At 38.7% G+C, this 25,503-nt stretch overlaps 2 protein-coding genes across 6 annotated transcripts in view; both read right to left on the reverse strand.

The window, feature by feature from the left end:
• Positions 1-8,803, reverse strand: part of LOC133634841 (mitochondrial import inner membrane translocase subunit TIM44-like) — a 42,556-nt gene extending 33,753 nt beyond the window's left edge. The window contains exons 1-5 of the mRNA XM_062027478.1: positions 8,691-8,803; positions 5,492-5,596; positions 1,391-1,594; positions 1,243-1,323; positions 1,017-1,166 (exon numbers count right to left, since the gene is read on the reverse strand). Of these exons, the coding sequence (XP_061883462.1) occupies positions 1,017-1,166; positions 1,243-1,323; positions 1,391-1,594; positions 5,492-5,596; positions 8,691-8,720 (570 nt within the window). The 5' untranslated portion in view covers positions 8,721-8,803. The remainder of the gene's footprint in view (positions 1-1,016; positions 1,167-1,242; positions 1,324-1,390; positions 1,595-5,491; positions 5,597-8,690) is intronic.
• A 1,469-nt stretch (positions 8,804-10,272) lies between these two features.
• On the reverse strand, positions 10,273-24,250 carry LOC133635053 (heterogeneous nuclear ribonucleoprotein M-like). Of its 5 annotated transcripts, none has more exons than XM_062027790.1 (16): positions 24,038-24,250; positions 22,439-22,608; positions 20,319-21,027; positions 18,251-18,344; positions 17,973-18,179; positions 17,747-17,900; positions 17,589-17,638; positions 16,489-16,546; positions 16,279-16,389; positions 15,658-15,711; positions 15,372-15,419; positions 15,233-15,283; positions 15,043-15,138; positions 11,780-12,366; positions 11,645-11,696; positions 10,273-10,676 (listed from the first exon to the last, which is right to left on the reverse strand). In XM_062027790.1, the coding sequence occupies exons 3-16, from the start codon at positions 20,378-20,380 to the stop codon at positions 10,513-10,515; spliced, it is 1,788 nt and encodes a 595-aa protein (XP_061883774.1). In that variant the 5' UTR covers positions 20,381-21,027; positions 22,439-22,608; positions 24,038-24,250; the 3' UTR covers positions 10,273-10,512. The 5 variants fall into 5 exon arrangements, with proteins under 5 accessions (XP_061883774.1, XP_061883772.1, XP_061883776.1 ...); XM_062027788.1 differs by having other exon boundaries at positions 15,215-15,283; positions 24,038-24,249; XM_062027792.1 differs by lacking the exon at positions 15,658-15,711.
• Between the last annotated feature and the right edge of the window lie 1,253 nt (positions 24,251-25,503).

Here is a 25,503-nt window from a genome sequence, read left to right on the forward strand (position 1 = left end):
GGCATTGTCTTGCTGAAATAAGCAGGGGCGTCCATGATAACGTTGCTTAGATGGCAACATATGTAGCTCCAAAACCTGTATGTACCTTTCAGCATTAATGGTGCCTTCACAGATGTGTAAGTTACCCATGTCTTGGGCACTAATACACCCCCATACCATCACACATGCTGCCTTTTACACTTTGCGCCTAGAGCAATCCAGATGGGCTTTTCCTCTTTGTACCAGAGGACACGACGTCTACAGTTTCCAAAAACAATTCGAAATGTTGACAGAACACTTTTCCACTTTGCATCAGTCTGTCTTAGATGAGCTCGGGCCCAGCGAAGCCGGCGGCGTTTCTGGGTGTTGTTGATAAATGGCTTTCGCTTTGCATAGTACAGTTTTAACTTGCACTTACAGATGTAGCGACCAACTGTATAGTTACTGACAGTGGTTTTCTGAAGTGTTCCTGAGCCCATGTGGTGATATCCTTTACACACTGATGTCGCTTATTGATGCAGTACAGCCTGAGGGATTGAAGGTCATGGGTATTCAATGTTGGTTTTCAGCCTTGCTGCCTACGTGCAGTGATTTCTCCAGATTCTCTGAACCTTTTGATGATATTACGGAGCGTAGATGGTGGAATACCTCAATTCCTTGCAATAGCTGGTTGAGACATGTTGTTCCTAAACAATTTGCTTTGTTGACAAAGTGGTGACCCTCGCCCCGTCCTTGTTTGTGAATGGCTGAGCATTTCATGGAAGCTGCTTTTATACCCAATCATGGCACCCACCTGTTCCCAATTAGCCTGTTCACCTGTGGGATGTTCCAAATAAGTGTTTGATGAGCGTTCCTCAACTTTCTCAGTCTTTTTTGCCACCTGTGCCAGTTTTTTTTAAATTAGTAGCAGGCATCAAATTCCAAATGAGCTAATATTTGCAAAAAATAACAAAATTTACCAGTTCGAACGTTAAATATATTGTTTTTGCAGTCTATTTAATTGAATATAAGTTGAAAAGCAGTGCATGAATCCAAACCTGTGAGATGGCTTTGAAAGCACCGGTCTTTCCCAACATCTCCCCGCTCTTGGAGACCGTCTCTGCTGAGGTCTTGGCAGTTTTAGCCGCCTCTTCCATTCCCTCCTTGATCTTCTTCCCGATGTCCGTGCGACTGACCTCCTCCAGGCCCTGGTCAGGCACAAGAACACATCCCGGTGAGCCGTCTCAGACCACCTATTGACCGTGTGACACTCCCGGTATTTACCTCCTTTACTGTGTCTGAGAGGTTCTCCAGCTTCTTCTTCAGAACCTCTGAGGTCCTCACCGTTTCAGACTCAATAGTTTTCTACCAAGGCACAAAGCTTTAGGAACAACACCATTGTAAAAGGCAGCGTGTGAGAGCAAATACTGACATATTTCCTGCGCGCTTGCCTCAAAGCGTCTGACTCCTCCAGTTTTTTGGCTTCTTCGCGGAACTTTTTGATGTTTTCTCTCATTTCCTTGTTTTTGCCCATCTCCTGCTTCAGGTTGTCCAGGAATTCGCCGAGGAAACCCTTTCTTCCCGCGCCCCGCTCCCCCGACAAATATCTCACCTGAAGACGTGAGGACTGTGGCACCTTTCACAAAAACACAGAAGAACATAAGCAGCAGGCACAAGATTGTATGTTTTATGCCCCATTTTTCCAAAGAAAACCCTATTTATATGGCAAAAACATAAAATATACAATACTTTCCCCGAAACAATTTTTTCATGTTTTATGCCCTTTTTTCCAAGGAAAACCCTTTTTTTTTTTTTTTTTAATGGCAAAAACATTAAATACGCAATATTTTCCCCAAAACATTTTTTTCATGTTATGCCCTTTTTTCCATGGGTAACCCTGTTTTTTATGGCAAAAACATAAAATATGCAACATTTTCCCCAAATTTTTTTTTATGTTATATGCCCTTTTTCCCCCCAAAAAATCTGTTTTTTTATGGCAAAAAAATAAAATATGCAATAATTTCCCCAAAACATTTTTGTAATGTTATATGCCTTTTTTCCCCAAAGAAACCCAAGTTTTTTTATGGCAAAAACAAAAATGATGTAATATTTTCTTATGGCAAAAACATAAACATTTTTATATTTTTCTTATGGCAAAAACATAAAATATGCAATATTTTCCCCAAAACATATTTTTTATATTTTATGCCCTTTTCTCCATGGAAAAACCTGTTTTTTATGGCAAAAACATAAAATAAGAATTATTTTTCCCAAAACATTTGATGTTTTATGAAATTTTTTCCACGGAAAACGTTTTTATTGCAAAAACATTAAATATGCAATATTTACCCCAAAACATTTAGTTTTATGCCCTTTTTTCCAAAGAAAACCCATTTTTTTGTGGCAATAGCATAAAACATGCAATATTTTACCCCAAATTTTTTTTTCATGTTTTATGCCATTTTTTCCAAAGAAAACCCTGTTTATATGGCAAAAACATAAATTATGCAATACTTTCCCCGAAACATTTTTTTCATGTTTTATGCCCTTTTTTTCCAAAGAACACCCTGTTTTTTAATGGCAAAAACACAAAATATGCAATATTTTCCCCCAATTTTTTTTTCGTGTTTTATGCCCTTTTTCCATTGAAACCCCTGTTTTTTATGGCAAAAACATAAAATAAGCATTATTTTCCCCAAAACATTTGATGTTTTATGAATTTTTTTCCACGGAAAAACGTTTTTTATTGCAAAAACATTAAATATGCAATATTTACCCCAAAACATTTTGTTTTATGCCCTTTTTTTCCAAAGAAAACCCTTTTTTTGTGGCATCAGCATAAAAAATGCAATATTTTACCCACATTTTTTTTTTCATGTTTTATGCCATTTTTTCCAAAGAAAACCCTGTTTATATGGCAAAAACATAATATATGCAATACTTTCCCCGAAACATTTTTTTCATGTTTTATGCCCTTTTTTCCAAAGAACACCCTGTTTTTTAATGGCAAAAACATAAAATATGCAATATTTTCCCCAAAATTTTTTTTCATGTTTTATGCCCTTTTTCCATGGAAACCCCTGTTTTTTATGGCAAAAACATAAAATAAGCATCATTTTCCCCAACACATTTGATGTTTTATGACATTTTTTCCACAGAAAACCGTTTTTATGGCAAATATGCAATATTTACCCCAAAACATTCAGTTTTATGTCCTTTTTTATAAAGAAAACTCTGTTTTTTGTGGCAAAAGCATAAAATGTGCAATATTTTCCCCAAAACATTTTTTTCATGTTTTATGCCATTTTTTCTATGGAAAACCCTGTTTTTTATGGCAAAAACATAAAATAAGCATTATTTTCCCCAAAACATTTGATGTTTTATGAAATGTTTTCCACGGAAAAACGTTTTTATTTCAAAAACATTAAATATGCAATATTTACCCCAAAACATTTTGTTTTATGCCCTTTTTTCTAAAGAAAACTCTTTTTTTGTGGCATCAGCATAAAAAATGCAATGTTTTACCCACATTTTTTTTTCATGTTTTATGCCATTTTTTCCAAAGAAAACCCTGTTTATATGGCAAAAACATAATTTATGCAATACTTTCCCCGAAACATTTTTTTCATGTTTTATGCCCTTTTTTTCCAAAGAACACCCTGTTTTTTAATGGCAAAAACTCAAAATATGCAATATTTTCCCCAAATTTTTTTTTCGTGTTTTATGCCCTTTTTCCATTGAAACCCCTGTTTTTTATGGCAAAAACATAAAATATGCAATATTTTCCCCAACACATTTGATGTTTTATGAGATTTTTTCCACGGAAAACTGTTTTTATGGCAAAAACATTAAATATGCAATATTTACCCCAAAACATTCAGTTTTATGCCCTTTTTTCTAAAGAAAACCCCGTTTTTTGGGGGCAAAAGCATAAAATATGCAATATTTTCCCCAAAACATTTTTTTAATGTTATATGCCCTTTTTTCCAAAGAAAACCCCGTTTTTTTTTATATGGCAAAAACATAAATTATGTAATATTTTCTTATGGCAAAAACATAAACATTTTTATATTTCTCTTATGGCAAAAACATAAAATATACAATATTTTCCCCAAAACATATTTTTCATGTTTTATGCCCTTTTCTCCATGGAAAACCCTGTTTTTATGGCAAAAACATAAAATAAGCATTATTTTCCCCAAAACATTTGATGTTTTATGAATTTTTTTCCACGGAAAAACGTTTTTATTGCAAAAACATTAAATAGGCAATATTTACCCCAAAACATTTTGTTTTATGCCCTTTTTTCCAAAGAAAAACCCTTTTTTTTGTGGCAATAGCATAAAACATTTTTTTTTCATGTTTTATGTAAATTTTTTACAAAGAAAACTCTGTTTATATGGCAAAAAACAAAAATAGGCAATACTTTCCCCGAAACATTTTATTCATGTTTTATGCCCTTTTTTTCCCCAAAGAACACCCTGTTTTTTAATGGCAAAAACATAAAATATGCAATATTTTCCCCCAATTTTTTTTTCATGTTTTATGCCCTTTTTCCATGGAAACCCCTGTTTTTTATGGCAAAAACATAAAATAAGCATTATTTTCCCCAACACATTTGATGTTTTATGACATTTTTTCCACGGAAAACCGTTTTTATGGCAAATATGCAATATTTACCCCAAAACATTCAGTTTTATGTCCTTTTTTATAAAGAAAACTCTGTTTTTGTGGCAAAAGCGTAAAATATGCAATATTTTCCCCAAAACACTTTTTTCATGTTTTATGCCATTTTTTCTATGGAAAACCCTGTTTTTTATGGCAAAAACATAAAATAAGCATTATTTTCCCCAAAACATTTGATGTTTTATGAATTGTTTTCCACGAAAAAACGTTTTTATTGCAAAAACATTAAATATGCAATATTTACCCCAAAACATTTTGTTTTATGCCCTTTTTTCCAAAGAAAACCCTTTTTTGTGGCAATAGCATAAAACATGCAATATTTTACCCAAATTTTTTTTTTCATGTTTTATGCCATTTTTTCCAAAGAAAACCCTGTTTTTTTTTTTAAGTTAAAGTACCAATGATAGTCACACACACACTAGGTGTGGCGAAATTATTCTCTGCATTTGACCCATCACCCTTGATCACCCCCTGGGAGGTGAGGGGAGCAGTGAGCAGCAGCGGTGGCCGCGCCCGGGAATCATTTTTTGGTGATTTAACCCCCAATTCCAACCCTTGATGCTAAGTGCCAAGCAGGGAGGTAATGGCTCCCATTTTTATAGTCTTTGGTATGACTCGGCCGGGGTTTGAACTCACAACCTACCCATCTCAGGGCGGACACTCTAACCACTTCTTACATATTCCTTATTTTCAATAGTTCATCGAAAATATCAACGAGCAACGATGTCGACTGATATAAAACACTTATACCGTGGTACAGTTTTTAGCCAGCCCGTGGTACGACACCCAATCAGACAGAAGCCCACCTTGGCTCGTGCAAAAATAGTGACTTATCAAACGTTCCTACCTGGGAAGAACTGGAGGGAAAGTTCCGTATCCTGAAGACATTTGCTCTGTTGTGCAGCAGCAAGATATTGGAGGGGCACGTCGCAGAATATTTCCTTAAACATATCTGACGAGAGAAAAAAATATATATATTATTAGCCTGACTCTTCAGTATGTGCACTTTTAAACGTGTAACACAGGATGTAGAATTGGACAATAAACATTCAGTCCGAGGGTGTCCATAAAGAAACGTTGAAAAAGGCACTTTGATAGTAAAAACAGTGTAAATTGTGTCATTGTTGAATATATAAAAGGGGAAAATATCTAAATCCATTGCTATTCTTTATAAAGTAAGACACATACTTAATAAGACATGTCTGCATATGTTCTATTATTCTTTTATTTCTCCATATTTAACATATTGTGTTGAAGTTTGGGGAAATGTTTATAAAACAAACATAGACCCAATAATTAAAATTTAAAAAAGGGTCATTAGAATAACACACAAAGCGTGCTACTATGAACATACCAATCCATTATTTAGAAGTTATAATGTGTTAAAATGTTCAGATATTGTGTTTTTAAAAGCAATGGAAATGATGTTTGGAGTAAAGAACAACAGCTTGTATTCTTAGGTTATTTCAATTAAGAGGAGATAACTATACTTCACGGGGGATATTGATTTTTGAAATAGGTAAAGTAAGAAGGAATATAAAATACAAATGTATTTCCCCTCAGTGCTCAGCTCAGTGATGAGTTGAAGACATGTAGTTCTTTGTTAAGGTTTAAGAAAACCTTGAAAGGTGAAATAATTGAAAATTATAAAATATAATAATAATAATAATAATAGATTTTATTTAGGGATGTCCGATAATATCGGCCTGCTGATATTATCGGCCGATAAATGCGTTAAAATGTAATATCGGAAATTATTGGTATCGGTTTTTTTATTATCTGTATCGGTTTTTTGTTTGTTTGTTTGTTTTTTGTTTTTGTTTTATTAAATCAACATAAAAAACACAAGATACACCTACAATTAGTGCACCAACCCAAAAAACCTCCCTCCCCCCATTTCTTTCTGTTATCAATATTCTGGTTCCTACATTATATATCAATATATATCAATACAGTCTGCAAGGGATACAGTCCGTAAGCACACATGATTGTGCGTGCTGCTGCTCCACTAATAGTACTAACCTTTAACAGTTAATTTTACTCATTTTCATTAATTACTAGTTTCTATGTAACTGTTTTTATATTGTTTTACTTTCTTTTTTATTCAACAAAATGTTTTTAAATTAGTTATCTTATTTTATTATTATTTTTAAAAAGTACCTTATCTTCACCATACATGGTTGTCCAAATTAGGCATAATAATGTGTTAATTCCACGACTGCATATATCGGTTGATATCGGTATCGGTTGATATCGGTATCGGTAATTAAAGAGTTGGACAATATCGGAATATCGGATATCGGCAAAAAGCCATTATCGGACATCCCTAATTTTATTTGTAAAAAGCACTTTACATTGAGTAAACAACCTCAAAGTGCTATAGTGTATTAAAAAAAAATATTAAAAAAATAAAAAGATAATACAAAATAAAAACTAGAACAGCCAAATAGCTAAAACTAGTATGCATATATCTAATAAAAGGCTTTTTTTTTTAAAAGAAGGGTTTTTAAGCCTTTTTTAAAAGCATCCACAGCCTGTGGTACCCTCAGGTGGTCAGGGAGAGCGTTCCACAGACTGGGAGCAGCGGAGCAGAAAAAATATAGTTACAATTACTTTCATCCCATTGATTATTTTAACGTTAATGTTCCAGGTAATCTTATTTCCAGTGAAGGTATACGATAGGCAAATATATGCTTTGGCTTCAGCCTATTCCTTTTTTCGGTCATTCTTTTTTATTTTATTTTATTTTCGTGTGTAAATGTGTATGATTGTTAAATATGTCCGTACTGTTAAACTGCTCACACAAAATGGTTGGTTATGTAACCCAGTGTTTTTCAACCTTTTTTGAGGCAAGGTTCTAGCGGGAACTCTCGTTCAACCCTTTTTCGATTACGCATGCACCTCCTGGTACCCTAGCACCTCCAAATCCCTCAAATCTAGACTCCAAACATCCCAGAACAAGCTAGTCAGGTTACTTCTAGACCTCCACCCCAGATCAGACCTCACTCCTACCCACTTCTCCAAAGTGGGCTGGCTCAGGGTGGAGGACAGAGTTACACAACTTGCACTGAGCCTAGTCTATAAAATCCGCTACACCTCCCTGATACCGAAGTACATGTCAAACTACTTCCTTAACGTAAATGACCGCCATAACCACAACACCAGGGGGAGCTCCACTAACCACGTTAAACCCAGATTCCGATCTAACAAAGGTCTTAACTCATTCTCCTTCTATGCCACATCAATGTGGAATGCACTCCCAACAGGTATAAAAGAAAGGGCATCTCTATCCTCCTTCAAAACCGCAATAAAAGTTCACCTCCAGGCAGCTACAACCCTAAACTAACACCCTCCCCGGATTGCTAATAATCAAAAATAAACAATCAAATGTAGATACTTTTTCTTATGCCTTCTGATCTCTCTCTCTCTCTCTATCCACTACTTGCTGTCCATATCCTACCCCCCACCCCCTCCACACCCCTGATTGTAAATAATGTAAATAATTCAATGTGATTATCTTGTGTGATGACTGTATTATGATGATAGTACATATCTGATAGTATATATCTGTATCATGAATCAATTTAAGTGGACCCCGACTTAAACAAGTTGAAAAACTTATTCGGGTGTTACCATTTAGTGGTCAATTGTACGGAATATGTACTTCACTGTGCAACCTACTAATAAAAGTCTCAATCAATCAATCAATCAATCTTGGCATTGTGTTTGGGGCAAAAAAAAAGCACGAGTTGGGGGGCAGAAATGGCCCCTGCGCCGTGTTTTGGACACCAATAAATAACTGTAAAATAATATTTTTTATTTAAAGTGTATACATTATTATTTAGCGGCGACTTTTGTTAGATAATCGCTAAATGTAGCCAATCACGTTGGCATGCTACAGTGTACGGTTCGTCATCTCAGTGTAAAAAAAAAAAAAACAGACCACCGAAAGCAATTGCATACATTTAGAATTTTAAGTAAATGTCCAATTATGAAATGAAGTGTTTTAAGTGTTTATTGAACGCAAACACGAGCCGAGCACTCACCTGATAACACTGACACAAGGGGGACGCCATCTTGAGTGTAGTGACGTTTGACCTTCTTCCGGTATGGACCTTCCATGTTCCGAGGGGAGGGGCTTACTCCTGATTGGGTAACAATTTGCGAGGGGGAGGTTCTGGGTGATGATTGGATAATATGGTACGGTGGGCGGGTCTTCAGTGTCCATTCATTCAAGGGCGTTTTGAATGTTAATTCAGCATAAAAAAAAGTCGATTTACATTCTTAATTACTAATCTAAATCGTTCCAGAACTTTCAAAAAATAATAAATTGATCTTTTTAAAACGTATGTATTTTTTGAAAGAATTATTTGATATTACCTGATTGGGTAACATTTTGCGGGGGGGGGGGGGGGGGGGAAGGTTCTGGGTGATGATTGGATAATATAGTACGGTGGGCGGGTCTTCAGTGTCTATTCATTCAAGGGCGTTTTGAATGTTAATTCAGCATAAAAAAAAAGTCGATTTACATTTTTAATACTAATCTAACCCGTTCCATAACTTTCAAAAATCAATACATTGATATTTTCAAAATGTATTTTTTGTAAGAATTATTTCATGTTACCTGATTGGGTAACATTTTGCAGGGGGGGGTGGGGGGAATCAATAAATTGATATTATCAAAATGTATGTATTTTTTGTAAGAATGATAGAATGTTACCTGATTGGGTAACATTTTGCGGGGGGAGGTTCTGGATGATGATTGGATAATATGGTACGGTGGGCGGGTCTTCAGTGTCCATTCATTTAGGACGTTTTGAATGTTAATTGAGCATAAAAAAGTCGATTCTTAATACAAATCTAAATCGTTCCATAACTTTCAAAAATCAATAAATTAATGTTTTCAAAATATATTAAAAAAAATTTAAGAATATTAATTTAAAATAAAATAAAAAAATGTAGGCCATCTCCATTCAACCACCTTTTTTTTTTTTTTTGTAAAGGTTTCATAATTGTTGTACCAAATACATCGCGATAATCGATTTGAAGAGAATCTTGTTGAATCAGATCCAATCTTTATGTGCCCAAAGATTCACACACCTACTATTGACCCATTCTACACTGCTATACATCCCATAATACACAGGTGTCAAACTCGAGGCCCGGGGGCCAGATGTGGCCTGAAAGATGTGTTAATAAAATCCTTTTTTTTTAACTAAATGCAAATAATTATTTCCATTTTGACAGGAAAAAATGCATATCTGTTATCTAGTCATGCCAAATATTAGTGTATTACAAAATTGTTAGTAAAGATAACAGTTTGTACATCTAATAATGAAGTGCATAGGAAATGGTGTAATATGAGGTGATTACTTGTACACATTTATAGCAATGCTGTCAAATGTATTTTTTTAAAAATCGGATCAGGTTGAATTTTGATTAATCACAGGTTATTGCCCGCATGCATAACTTTAAAAAAGCAGCCCTCTGAAGGCAGCCATCACTGCCATGTGGCCCTCAATGAAAAAGAGTTTGACACACCGGCCATAGTACAAACACAGGTGGAACAATCATCTTATTTCATCAAACTGTAAATACGACATGTGTGAGCAATGGAAGGACAAGACAGCCAAGACAATCATTGGTTTATTATCAAAACACTTTGAAGACAAAGCAGACAGGTGAAGGATGTCGGAGGAGAAATTTGGTCTCTAAAAAAAGTCAAATGTACAAACTAAAATCTGCTACACTAACTAAAACAATTTCACTGTTACAAACAAACCGAGTGAAGGTGGACAGGCTGGCAAGAAACTTCCGGTCATAATGTAATGGGCATCAGTGACTAAACGAAAGGTCAGCTGCAGAAACTTATGCATTCCTATCAATCCTGACGTCGATTTCTCTTCCGTTCAGGCGGTAGCCATTCATGGTGCGGCAGGCGCGGTCGGCGGTCTCCGGGTTGTCGAAGCGGACCACGCCGCAGCCCTTGGACTTGCCGTTCTCCATCTTGATATCGGCATACTGCACCATACCTGCAAAGAAACCACGCACAGGAATGTCAACACAAAATTAAAGCTGCAAGCAGCGATGGACGGGACCGACTTTGACGGCACATAAAATCCAAACCGGAGCAGTAATTAAAACTCTTTCGTCAACTTTTAATCAGAAGGGTTCAATCTCTCTCCTGTGCTAGTTTGAAGCCAACACGACAAACACGCTCAGAGGAGATAATGTTTGAAAAAAGGTGACCGGTTTTTACAAAACTTTTGTTTTGAAGGGGGAATTGCAAACTTCCTCTTGATTTTTGCTGGGGGTTGTCAGTGAATGAAATCTAGGTCTAAGTGAGACCTACATAGAGGTTTTTGTTTCATGTCTCTACAACATTCCTACTGGAAGTTACAGGCAGTTTTGTCTGTGTTTTCTTCCTAGGAGCAGTTTTGTCTGTGTTTTCTTCCTAGGGGCGCTAGAGCACAATTTTGAGTTTTGGGGTTGGGTTTTTTTATTAGATCGCAATTTTTGCCAGTCCTGTTGTGTGTGTCCAGTTTGGTGAGTTTTGAAGAATGTTAAGGGGGTCAAATTATAGCTCAAAGAGAGAAAGGTGACTGTTTTTACAAAACTTTTGTTTTGAAGGGGGAATTGCAAACTTCCTGTTGATTTTTGCTGAAGGATGTCAGTGTATGAAATGTAGGTCTTAGTGAGACCTACATAGAAGTTTTTGTTTCATGTCTCTACAGGCAGTTTTGTCTGTGTTTTCTTCCTAGGGGGCGCTAGAGCGCAATTTTGAGTTTTGGGGCTAGGTTTTTTGATTAGATCGCAATTTTCGCCAGTCCTGATGTGTGTGTCAAGTATGGTGAGTTTTGAAGCATGTTAAGGGGGTCAAATTACAGCTCAAAGAGGCGGCGGTATAATAATATTAAAACCTTACAAATACAATAGGGTCCTCTGTCCCAAAGGGACATTCGGTCCCTAATAAATGGCACACAATGGACAATTGTCTTACCACATGTATTGAATGCATCCTTCAGCATCTTCCAGGTGAAGTCAAATGGCAGCTACAGACAAAAAAAGACAAAATGTTAGCCATGTACCGAGTCAGAAAAGCTGGGATGTAAGACGCAAGGCCTGAGAAACGCACATTTCGAACAAAGATCTGGCATCCCTTTCTGAGGTTTCCTGCTCCTGCACCAGGGCCTCCTGCTCCAGCATTTCCAAAGGAATTGCCACCAAATCCACGATCCAAGTCAGCGGAACGATCGAACTGACCGACACCACCGGATCCCATCCTGTCCATTCCGGAGCTCATACGATCCAGGCCGCTGGACGGGAAGCGGTCAAGACCGCCAGCGGAGCCCATGCGGTCAAAGTTGCTGGGCATTCTGTCAAGCCCGGCGCTGCCCATGCGATCCATGCCCATCGGGGCGCCATAGTCCAGACCTGCACCCATGCGATCCAAACTAGAAGGGCCCAAGCGGTCGAACCCGGTTGGGCCGAGGCGATCCATGCTGGAGCTCATGCGGTCGACACCTGTGCCCAGCCTGTCCAGACTTGGCCCGAGCCGGTCCATACCAGAGCCCATGCGGTCAAAGCCAGAGCCCATCCGGTCCAAGTCGGACGGGCGGTCAATTCTGTCCAGGCCCATCCTATCCAGGCTTCCTATGCGATCCATGGTTGATCCCAGACGGTCCATTGCAACGTTCATGCGGTCCATACCCATGGAATTTCCTGAGCATCGTGGGAAAAGTCAAGAGAAAGTGTTACGGGTGGTAAACCTGGGCCGATATTCGACAAGTCAATTAACAGAACAATAAATGAAAACAAACTCGATTAAGTTTGCTAGCCAGCATGTGTTGTTGCAGGCTACAGGAGGCAGAGACCTCTGCAGCAGCGTTTGTACGACATCAGGGGTGAACACACTTTTCCAGCAGACGAGCTACCTTTTTAATGACCAAGTATGCGCCTGCCTAGAATTACCGTCGGGTCAAACTCGTTTCGCAAAATATTATTTTTATTAGCGCATGTCTAGAATTACGCCGGGTCAAACTCGTTTCGCTAAATAATTAGCATATGCCTAGAATTTCCGCCGGGTAAAATTCGTCACGTCACGAGTGACACTTCACCTGTCATAATTTTCAAAATGGAGGAGGCTGATTTCAATAATTTAAAATCACATAAAGAAGATAAAGAGCTACTCAGTAGGATTTAAGGTCCAAGCTATTGAATATGCTAAAAAGAACAGTAAGCAGCTATGTTTTATTAATATACCGTAGCTGCGTGTGTCAAATATGAGTCATTAAATGACTCCCGCCTCCTGGTGGTAGAGGGCGCTAGTGATCCTTCTACCATAACACATCGTGAGCATAACACATATAGATTCTCTTCTTCCATGAAGACAAGAATATAAGTTGTCGTATTACCTGATTCTGATGACTTGCATTGATTGGAATCAGACAAGATTCACAGTAGTGCTGACAACTTCCACATTTTCGACTTTACATTGAGGAGGGAAAAAAAGTCTTCCTTTCTGTCCAATATCACATTGAAGTGGTTGGTTTTGGCATCTTGTTTGTCCAGCTTCCATATTCGTTTTTATACACGTTACAAGAAATTACATTGACGGCAAACTCCGTGGCTTACTAGCATGTTTGCGGTAGCTTTCGGAGACTCTTATTTTGTTAGCGCAGGCAGGATGGAGCAGCGGTTTTATTGTGAAGACAGGAACTGTGCGGTCAATCTTTAGGCTTTTGACGGGAGGTATGGTTGAAATAAAAACTCGCCTTCCTGATGGTCATTTTTTCCTTCACACTGAGCTGGCATTTGACAAGGTCCTCAGGTGCCGCGAATGTCAATCAAGTGACGTCATAATGAAGATTTATAAACGCTAATTTTTAGGTCTACTTTTTCAAAGCCTGGCTGGCGGTTAAGCTCGCGATCAACGTAATGGGCACCCCTGTACTACATGCACAAACAATAGTAATGATAAACAGTGTAAAGCTCCCGACGGTTAGTATTACCATATTCAATTAAAAATGATGAAACGACTAGCTATCTTAAATGCTAGCATTAAAACAAGAGTCTTTCCCCATTAAAAAAAACATGTCACACCACAATCTAAACATATACATACAATGTCTAAACAACTATCATACATTATTCAGATTGAACATAAAAGCTATGTTGCCTGCACAGTGTTTGACACAGTCCAGTATCCAGTTGAAACGGATGCCTTTAACAGTGACATGCGCGACGTCACAAACTGGAAGTGAAACAGAGTCATCCCCCAATTTGCATTTATTTAGAAACATTCTACAAATTAAAATGGAAGATAATATTTAAACACAAGATAAAATAATATGGCTGTAGTATTAGTACAATCTTTAATGTCTATGTATTTTGTTTAATTAAAAAAAGATTGTGCAAATTCAACAATACCGCATTATAATAACCGCAATCATTTTAGTCACAACAACTTTTGGTCGTGGCCTAACAAGGACAGAACCTCTTGTATTGCTTTTGGTTGTGATTTTTAATGAAGTATAAAATTCTGCTAACAGAGCATATTTAAATTTTGTTACTTAATTTGGATATTTAGAAGCGCACATTCTAATTACGAGATATGCAAGTGTATCGCATTTAAAAGTGCATACTTGCATTATTATTACCGTATTTTTCGGACTATAAGTCGCAGTTTTTTTTCATAGTTTGGCCGGGGGTGCAACTTATACTCAGGAGCGACTTATGTGTGAAATTATTAACACATTACCGTAAAATATCAAATATTATTATTTAGCTCATTCACGTAAGAGACTAGACGTATAAGATTTCATGGGATTTAGCGATTAGGAGTGACAGATTGTTTGGTAAACGTATAGCGTGTTCTATATAACATGTAAAGCGACTTTGGGTACTTAGAAAAGCGCTATATAAATCCCAGGTATTATTATTATTATTATTATTATATGTTATAGTTATTTGAATGACTCTTACCATAATGTGTTACGTTAACATACCAGGCACCTTCTCAGTTGGTTATTTATGCCTCATATAACGTACACTTATTCAGCCTGTTGTTCACTATTCTTTATTTATTTTAAATTGCCTTTCAAAAGTCTATTCTTGGTGTTGGCTTTTATCAAATACATTTCCCCAAAAAATGCGACTTATACTCCAGTGCGACTTATATATGTTTTTTTCCTTCTTTATTATGCATTTTCGGCCGGTGCGACTTATACTCCGGAGCGACTTATACTCCGAAAAATACGGTACATATTATTTTATTAGTGGGTAATTTGGTCACTTATCTGCAATTTCCAGGTCAATATATTGTCGGGCTAAATTACAGCCCAGACACTGGTTTTATTGCCACATAGCCTTTTTTCCCCTGGGAAATCAAAAGTATACCTCGATCAAAGGAATCTCCAAAACTGCTGCGAGACATGCCCATCTCATTTCGACCAAACTCCCGGTCGAAACCGCCACCGATCCCCCGGTCCATATCTGACAACGCAAGATAGGAAAGCATTAGTCATGAATTCATTCCGCTCTGCTTTTGAAACGGTTAACTTGTCCGTACCATTTATTCTGGACATACCGGAAGAGCCGTAACGGTCCATGTTGTGCATTCCCCCAAAGTTGTCAATTCCTTAAAAGATGGAGAAAAAAAAAGGTCAGACAACCTTGGAATGATTAAATATTAGAGGAATAAAAGATGAGCAGAACATAGGACATACCTCCGCTCATTCGATTTCCCATGCTGCCATAGCCCATTCCATCCCCTCCTGGAAATACAAAGGCAAATTTGTGAGCAACGGACTTGACTGGACTCCTAATTTTTCTTACCGTACATTTCTACTTTTTCCCCTACATTTTGAACCCTGCGGCTAACAAAATAATGCGCCTAATTTATGGATTTTTCTTAGCTGACAGCTATAAAGTAAAGCATTTTCATTAAACACATGCAAAGACCCTGAAATGGTGTGTTTGTGCGATGGCGCCATTATGATTGAGTTTGCTCACCGTAGGTGATGCTTGGTGAATCTGCAAGTGTTTCCTGCTGTTCAAAGCTTTGAACTGGAAGTACAAGTGCTGTTTGTAAGTTTTACAATATAACTAAAACAATTCTTACTTACTAAACTGTCCCGTGTGTAGGAGTGGTTTCATGCATATTTGTACATGCTTTCGTGATGTAATGATGCTAGTGTCGTTGGCATTACCTAATTAGCATACACGTTTACAAGTGTTTGTGTCTGTATTATTAACCTACAATGGCATTCCTTTTGTATTGTTCCAGTTTCACAAATTCCTCAGTGAATTCAGAAAAACGTCACCGTGGAGTTATTGAGTCTGTTTGCTGATTGGAGAGCTAGCTTCCGCAGCCAGTGGGCCCATGACCAAGAATTCTGTTTTGTTTGATCAGCCGTTTTACAGACACCATTTGTAAACAATTAAGGTATGTAAATAAACATTTACAAAATATTTCTGAATAACTCACTAAATTCACAACGTAAATGTAGGTGGCTTATATTCCGGCTAATTTACAAAAAAAAAGTTTATAGTTATAAAAATTCAGTGTATGCGGCTTTTTCCCGGTATGCGCTATAGTCTGGAATATATGGTAAATAAATCACATCTAATTACCTCCGGCACCCATGTTACCCATTGCACCGCCGCCGCCTCCTCTATTGAGTTGGTTAGCATCAATGGGCTGGCCACCAGGCCCCAAACCCAATCCGATACCACTCAGGCCACCTGGGTAAAAATGGCTTTGTTTACACAGGGTCATGCAACTACACTTGACATCAGGACGCAAGAGCTAGTTTAACACTTGCTTAAAAATCATATACTTACGAGGAAGAGAAGAACCTCTGTCAGGTGGTCCAAAATCTTTGGGCATTGACTTTTCGTCCTGGCAAAATAAAGACACAAAAACGTATTTGAAAGGTAATTCAATTCTCGGGCCATTTAAAAGATCGTAACTGGACTGTTACTTTTGTCTTTGAAGATGTTTCGCCTCTCATTTGAGGAGGCTTCATCAGTTCATGCTCGTAGACTTAGATTGGTCAGATCTAGACTAGCAGTTGGTGCCAAATATTTAGACTTCAAAAACCAGGAGGGTGTGTCTGGGCAAGGATGGTTTCGCTACTGATGTATAGGCACCTAACATGACTCTCACCAGATCCTTGTCGTTCGCTGAGCTCCACACATGAATCTGGGAGTTCTCATTCTCAATAGGAGAAGTATTTCAGAAGGCAGAAAATTGTATGTGATTGGATAAACCACTTATCCGTTATCTTGAATGACGTGCTACTTCAACCACTAACATCGAAATAAACCCGTGACACTGATGAGAGCGGCGCTGGGAAATCAAAACCCGGTCAGAAGTGCCAAAACATCCTTGCCACCAATAAATGCCTTCAAAACCCTTCTCTGCTCATCTTTTAAATAATTATTATTCGATCGATGTAGTAAAACAGTTGCAATAGCACAATCAATGGCAGCACACGACTCCTTGCTCCGTGCCGCCATTGTTGTTTGAATCAAACAGTCCCTTCGGCGCTACGTCACATCTATGAAATCCCGCCCGGCAATCCTGATTGGCTCATTATTTTTTGCTATCTGGAAGGAGTTTGCAATGCCTTCGAGCCCAGACCCTTGTGTTGAGCTCAGCAAACTACAAGGGTCTGGCGAGAGTCAGGGTAATTGGCACCAGCCGCTAGACTAGATCTGACTCACCTAAGACTAAAACTAGATCTGACCAATCTAAGTCTATGAGCATGATCAGATGAAGCCTACTTGGATGAGAGGCGAAACGACTTCTAAGACAAACCAAGCTGTCCAGTTGCAATCGATAGAATGCCCTGAGATTACAATGACTTGGATGCATGAAAACATCCATAGACATAATCCAATCCTGAAGAATGTGTATACAATATGGTTAGTTAACCTACCAGTTTTACGTGCATGATCCGGTTGAACAACAGTTGTCCATTCAACATGGCTGTGCAAATCGTTAGGGAAAACAGACTGGAGATATGTGGACTCAGTGAACATGTACATTAAATGAGTGTTCTGAACTAATCGACGAGTGAGCGTTTTGCAAGGATACACACAGCTTGGACGGCTTCAATGGGCAGGTCAAACGTTACTGTGCCCATGCCTCTGCTCTTGCCCTCCTTGTCCTCCAGAATGTCCGCCCTCATAACCATGCCGGCCATGCCGAACACCTCCTTCAGCTTCTTCCAGCCCACCTTGTAGTCAAGCTGCCGGCAGACAAGCGCAGTGCTCAGACTTGCACACACAAGACGAGTCAGGTCTACTTTTAGTCAATTTACATTTGCAACAAACACTGTGTTGCCGATCCGTCCCGCTTGCAGGCCATGGATAACCTCCATGGGAATGCTGGGGTTGTTCATCAGGCTGGGAGGGATGTTCACCATGGGGCCATTTGGTGCAGGGCCCATTCTATCCATTCCTCCCATGCCACCTTGGGGGCCTCCGCTCTTGCTGGTTTCTCTCAGAGCGATCACACCATCAGGGTCCTAAAAGAAGACAAGGACAACGGTCATTGTTGACGACCACATAAAAGGTTATCCAGGTTCCTGTGGCTTACCTCCTTCACTTTCAGGGGACGCCCATTGAGGTTGTGCTTGTTGACCTTCTCCACAGCTCTCCTCATCTGTTCCTCGGTCCTGAACTCAACCACACTGGCAGAGCACGAACAATCAATGAGTCTACTTTGATTGATAGCAATGTCATGCTATGAAATATCCTAACAGGGGTGTCCAAACTTTTCCGACGAGGGCCGCAAACAGAAAAAGTTGAAGGCTGTAGGGGCCACTTTGTACTTTTCTGTACATTAAAGATCCTAAAACCTGTCATGATCCCACGTGACAAGTTATTGATTTATGGTAACACCCGAATAAGTTTTTCAACTTGTTTAAGTCTGGGTTCACGTTAATCAATTCATGGTTGGTTTGAGTGCTGGCTCTGTCACCTGTCAGGATGCTTTTCGGGACTGGATTATTTTTGCTTTGTACCGCAACGTTGTACCTTTGCGCTTCAAACCTATGTGTTCCATTTGTGCACGTCCCATCTTTGATTTTGTGTTACTTGCAATTCCTTAAAAAGAGGGCTTTTTCTTTTGCACTTGCCTACATCTCTGCACGCTGGGCTACATACATAAATCGAAACGTAACAGAAACCAATATAATAGAGTTTAATCAATTCTTATTTTTTATTAAAGTTGGGGTACTTGAATCTCGTGTCACTGGGCACAAATCAAACTGCAAATCCCGCTGCCCACTCTGTGCACCTCGCTGATAGTCCCTCCCAGTGCACGGAATCACACATAGTTGTTGACAGTCTGAAGTTGCATCCAAGGATCCCCTAGTTCATATTTTGTTGCAGAAAATAAGTGACTATCGGTAACACACGTCGCCACACAAAAGGATACACACAAAATATATGAAAATTGAACATTACATAACCTGTCTAGAAGGAAAACAGCCAGACCTTTTTGGGGTTTTCACTATATATCGCGTCAGCCAATGAGAAGTCTCTTTTGTGGGCTCTGATCACCCTTCTATCTAAATCCTGCGATTGGATCTGGAGGGGTTGACTGCCACAAAGACAAATGATTTTTTGATTGTATTGTACCATATGTCCCGGCAAGAAATCTGCGTTCAAAGAACTCCGGCTTATTAGTGATTCCCAGAGCCCAAAAAAAGTTTGCGGGCTATAGAGCGTTTTCTATTCGGGCTCCAATACTATGGAATGCCCTCCCGGTAAAAGTTAGAGATGCTACCTCAGTAGAAGCATTTAAGTCTCATCTTAAAACTCATTTGTATACTCTAGCCTTTAAATAGACTCCCTTTTTAGACCAGTTGATCTGCCGTTTCTTTTCTACTCTGCTCTCAACCCGGGGTGGACCGCTAGCCTGTCCATCGGATGGGGACATTTCTACGCTGCTGACCCGTCTCCGCTCGGGATGGTTCCTGCTGGCCCCACTATGGACTGGACTTTCGCTGATGTGTTGGACTACTTATGTCAGACCCACTCGACATCCATTGCTTTTGGTCTCCCCTAGAGGGGGGGGGGGGGTTTACCCACATATGCGGTCCTCTCCAAGGTTTCTCATAGTCATTCACATTGACGTCCCCCTGGGGTAAGTTTTCCTTGCCCGTATGTGGGCTCTGTACAGAGGATGTTGTTGTGGCTTGTACAGCCCTTTGAGACACTTGTGATTTAGGGCTATATAAATAAACATTGATTGATTGATTTTGGGGTTTTATTTACTAAAATACTTAATTATAAGACATGACAACACACAGACGTATAATTTTTTCCGAAATGATTACTGTTACGATAAACTGTATGATATTAATGTGTTTTTTTTTTGTTAAACAATATAACTTGGATTCCACAGCTTTAATATTGGCGTCGTTATTACATATAAGCTTCAGCACACTCAAAAATCTTAGCGTATATGGCATTAAATCTGTGCATATCTTCATCAAACACCATGTAGAAGACGCTCAGGTAAGGATATTGGGCTGGTTCAATTTTTGTTTGTTTTCCCATCAAAAATTAGTTTTTTTGGTCTGCAAAAGGTTTTGCGGGACAATAAAAACACGAGCTGCTTTGGACACCCCTGTCGTATAAGAAATGAAGTTACTTACGCACAGCCCTTGGTTGATTGAAGAACACACCACAACCCGGAATATTCAAAAAACAAATACATTCAAATTAGAATATTCCTATTTGACAAGATTTTACAAAAATATTGATTGAAAGTGAAATTCATGCACATCAACTTTAAAAGACTACAACAAGCATACAACTTTGGCCACAACTCTCCAATAACAAAACAGAGTGGTAATGTTTACAGAAGTTATGTATTTCCAACATCCAAGAGAGGAAATCCACAGTGAAATTGGATTCCCCAACAATGAAATATTGGAAGTTACTATTTCAGGGAAAACCTTTGTTCAAAAAACAAAATATTGTTAAGTCCTGCGACCGCCACTTGCACACTACACCTTCTTTAGGTCTTTAGAAGAAGACTCCAGCAACCAAAAGGTACATTTGTATGCTACTGCTATCTCAAGATTGGCTACGAAGAAAAGCTGAAGTCCTTAAAGAGCATCAATCCTAAAATGACCACAGGCGACACCACAAAGAACATGCCTCCGACATGTCCACATCTCATCCCCTCTAGTCAGGTTGCGCAATCTGAACAAATGCCCAGCAATGAAGAGAGAAAACCAAAGCTGACAAACACAGGTTTGCCAAGGATATTTCAAAAGGTTGTGTTTATATATGTTTTTGCACTTACCCTTGATTTGCCTTCTGCGTCCATTAAGTGTTCCACGTACGTTACATCACCCACTACAAATCAGATCCCAGACGACACACACCAAGGGAGAGAAGCCGAGAGAACAATTGGGGTTTAGAGTGGGAACAAGAAAGGTGGCCGGTGACAGTGAGCTCGGACGAGCAGTCCTGAGCTTCCCTCCAGCACCTCTGTCGCATCACAATATGGTACAGGTCTACAAAAAGCAAACAAAATGTACTTCTTACTAAGTCCTTTTTTAGGATTCCCTCAAAAGCACCAAAAGCAATGGACTAAGGCCATACACCTTTTCCATAGGCCTTCCCATTAGGAAAAAACACCTTCCACTTGCTAATTGACAAAATTGATTTTAAGTTTGCAAACCTTTAAAAAAAAAAACCCCATTGCTCACTTCAGTGCAAACCTGTGTGCACTTTGACACCAACGCCGCAATCCCTTTGTCCAACTGCTGAGCCTTCGTGAACACGATGACTACGCGGACCACAGCCTCAGCGTAAATAATGTTGTGGGGAAGAGCAAATTAGTCTTTTCCAAACGTGTTGTCTTTGAACTGTTTAAAGTACACAATAATAGGAAGGAATTTAGATAGAAACCACATCTTCACTCCTGATCCCGCACCTGTTCAGCAAATGGACCAAACCTCTAGAGACAAGGACAATGAGTAGTAAGAAGCCGTTTCATTTTGTAGACCTGTACCCCAGACAACCCCAACACACATCTTTGCTTGGCACAACATGGAGATCTGCTGAGAAAAACAGTTTGCTTGTCAAGGGCACACCTAAAAGAAGAAAATAACATTTAACTCCACAGTCAGATAGCACAAACAAATACCAGACAGACCCTCTAATGTAGTACTCTATGACTGCTTCAGAACATGCTTGTATGAGCTCCAGGAGTTGATCATTACAAAAACATACATATTTTAGAAAAACCCACATTTGGGGAACCCTGCAATCCAATGTATACATTTGAGAGGGGACGTTAAACATAGTCCCAGGCTCTTTCTTTAGTTTCTTCATTTTTCTGGAAGTTTTAAAAATGAATTCATGAAAAGTTGAGCAAAAATTGCACGTGTGAGGGAGCAAGACAGATATTCTGTCACAAAACTGTAGAAATCATCGCATTAACACAAACCACTGGGTATTTACTCCTTCGTCAAAAGCTTTGACTTCTTCAACACCATGGGCGCTTTAAGCAAAAAACGTGATCGTTCTTCTCTCCGACATCCAAGGCCACAGTCTGTGTGCAAGCCTCCAAATCTTTGGCTGACCAAAAAAGTATGAGGACCCTCCTTTCACTACCACACAAGCTCTCCAACAATGTAAAAATACATCTCAATCCCTCTTTAAAAAGCTGTAGCGGTCCAATAAAAAGACTCCGAGGTACCATTGTCTGCTTCAACAATGCGGACTGGGTGAATGAGCCCGCCGATCTACAAAACCTTACCTTTCTCCTTCATCAGGTCTTTAAGGGATTGCCATTTGACATCGTAAGGGATGTTGCTGACAAAAACCCGGTATCTCTTGTTCACATTTCCATAGGGCTCGAAGCGGCCGCCTCCGCCTCTCTTTTGGGGCCTCTCCTTGCGGCTGATGCTGCCCTTGCCGTTCAGTTCTCTGTGTAGGAAAAAGCACAACTTTAAAAACACAAGATCCACTACTCTACATTGGCCGCTAGCTGGATATCGGCAGTGGTCACTCAGTCCATCTTACGCCTGATCGCTGATTAGCGACCAGACCGCTTGTTCAGTACATCACCACTATACAACATGGTGTCTAGTATTACAATACTGATGACCTCGAACAGGTTATCCAGGGTAAAACCCACCTAACCTTATCCTTGTCCACACACACACAATGGTCGCTTAAGACCCCACACACCTGAGCCATCATAAATTAATCAAATCTTTATTGGACATATTAAAAGTAAACAATGTGACAAAGAACGTTTGACAACAATCAATCTAGAGATTTAGCTATCTGGTCAGGACACTCCTCACTGTTTTGCCTTCACCTTCATTGTCCATTCCTTTTTGGTGACTTTGTATACTCTGGACCTGGACGTTGAGTCCGCGACATACATGGCGGACAATAACTGATACAGTCTGCTTTGCCAGTCCACGACATTGGTCTTAGTGTTTTTTAAATGTAAAGTGTTTTTTAAACTTAAATATAACAAAAAATATATATGTATCGCTGGAATCGTCTTTACACGACCAGTCTGATAATCGTGGCTTCAAGTAAACCATTTAATTTTTGAAATTTTACACACATACCTCTTCCAAGTCAGTTATTTTGCACACGACTACTGTAATCAATACGTAACGTTAACCACAAACCTCTTTCAAGTCAGTTTTTTTACACACATTACTGTAATCATTACGTAACGTTACCCACAAATCTCTTTCAAGTCGGTTACTTTTACACACGATTACCGTAATCGTTACGTAACGTTAACCACAAACCTCTCTCAAGTCAGTTATTTTACACACGATTACCGTAATCGTTACGTAACGTTAACCACAAACCTCTCTCAAGTCAGTTATTTTACACACGATTACCGAAATCGTTACGTAACGTTAACCACAAACCTCTTTCAAGTCGGTTACTTTTAACACACGATTATGGTAATCGTCACGTGACTTTAACCAAACGCGGCCTGGTATCCGCCTAAGCGTTAAAGGAAGAACACCAGGAAGCTTTAAGTCGTGTAAGAACGTAATACACGATGTCGAACTAAATTAACGGTGTCTTAATGGAATTGTACACTTAATTGTGGATTACTTATCGGTTAGGCGATAATTACTTACGCAAGGCCAAACAGCCCCAAAATGGCGGCGCGACTTTTCTAACGTTAAACAACGACACACAAAGTAAAAACATGTACATTCCGTTCATTACAAATAAAGTATTGTTGCAAAATGTCACTAAGCACACGAGTAACATTCATTTTTATAATGTTTAAAAATGCCGCCAAATGGTCACAAGGCCTAGCCGTTAGCTGCTAACTAGGCTAACAAAGGAAGGTTAATGAATGGACTTTCACCCTTGCAGCTTCGGCTGTTGCACCGGTGCCTGCTGCTCCTCCGATGCCTTCTCGGAAACATGCTCGCTCTGGTCGTTGGACATCTTCTTTTCAATGTGTTTAATAACAAGACAATTCGTTTAACGTGTCTTCAAGTAAGCTAATGACCAAACGCTAATAACGAGTGCGCACCACCTCTTGAAAATGGCGGAGGGAAATTCCTTTCTGAATAGGGCGGAAGTAGCTTTTTTTTGTAAAGGAGTTTACTTCCGGTTCTTTAAAACAATAAGAGTGTGGCTGCTTCGGTCAATGAATTTTCTTTTCATGAATGGAAATCCGAAAACATTTTTTATCTGAATTTGGTCCGTGTACTTTCCGTTCATTCTATTTCCAATTCTGAAACGCAAATCAAAAAACAAAACTAGGGCTGTTTTTCGATGTTTTTTTTAAATGTTATATATAGCAGATTTTAAAACACACGAAAAGGGTTGATTTTCATTAAAATATTGCCATAAAATAGGATTTTGTGCGTTTTAATTTTTCCGGATAAACACAAAAATCGAAAAAAAAATTCATCCGAAAATGCTAAAATGCGTGGTTATCTGTGCGATGACAAATTTAACCGGAAGCAGTATTTTAACTTTTCTTTTGCGTTTAGCATATTTTTAGCATAACGGTAACATATTTGTTTAGCAGGCGTCCTTTTGTCGTTTTTAAAAAAGTGTCATTAAATAACTTTTGTTTCAGAAATGAAAATAGAAAAAATGGTCCGAATTTGTTTTTTGACTAAACGCTAATAACGAGTGCGCACCACTTCTTGAAAATGGCGGAGGGAAATTCCTTTCTGGGTAGGGCGGAAGTAGGGTTTTTGAAAGGGGTTTACTTCCGGTTTTTTAAAACAATAAGAGTGTGGCTGCTTGGGTCAATGAATGTTCTTTTCATTAATGGAAATCCGGAAAAAAAAACACGGTTGGTTTATTTGAATTTGGTCCGTGTACCTTCCGTTCATTTCATTTCCAATTCTGAAACGCAAATCAAAAAACAAAATTAGGGCCGTTTTTCGATTTTTTTTAAATTATATGGCAGATTTTAAAACAAACAAAAAACGGTTGATTTTCATTCAAATATTGCCATAAAATTGGATTTTGTGCGTTTTTCCTGTCATGGATTTTAATTTGTCCAGATAACACAAAAATCGAAAAAAATGTTCATCCCAAAATGCAAAAATGCGTGGTTATCTGTGCGATGACAAATTGAACCGGAAGCAGTATTTTCAACTTTTCCTTTGAGTTTAGCATGTTTTTAGCATAACGGTAACATATTTGTTATAGCAGGGACAAGCGGTATAGAAAATGGATGGATGGATGGGTCATTAAATAACTTTTGTTTCAGAAATGAAAATAGAAAAAATGGTCCGAATTAGTTTTTTGATTTGCATTTAAGAATTTGAAAAAAAAATTTTAAGATGAACAAGCGCTTGAAAATGA

The sequence above is a fragment of the Entelurus aequoreus genome, linkage group LG19 (assembly GCF_033978785.1).
Source record: "Entelurus aequoreus isolate RoL-2023_Sb linkage group LG19, RoL_Eaeq_v1.1, whole genome shotgun sequence".
NCBI classification, from domain to species: Eukaryota; Metazoa; Chordata; class Actinopteri; order Syngnathiformes; family Syngnathidae; genus Entelurus; species Entelurus aequoreus.

Coding starts and splice junctions, on each gene's coding strand:
- LOC133635053 (XM_062027788.1), bottom strand. CDS start 20,380: ATGTATTTGTTTTTTGAATATTCCGGGTTGTGGTGTGTTCTTCAATCA. Junction 18,345..20,318: donor CAATCAACCAAGGGCTGTGC/GTAAGTAACTTC, acceptor GTGCTCTGCCAG/TGTGGTTGAGTTCAGGACCG. Junction 18,180..18,250: donor GTCCCCTGAAAGTGAAGGAG/GTAAGCCACAGG, acceptor GTCTTCTTTTAG/GACCCTGATGGTGTGATCGC.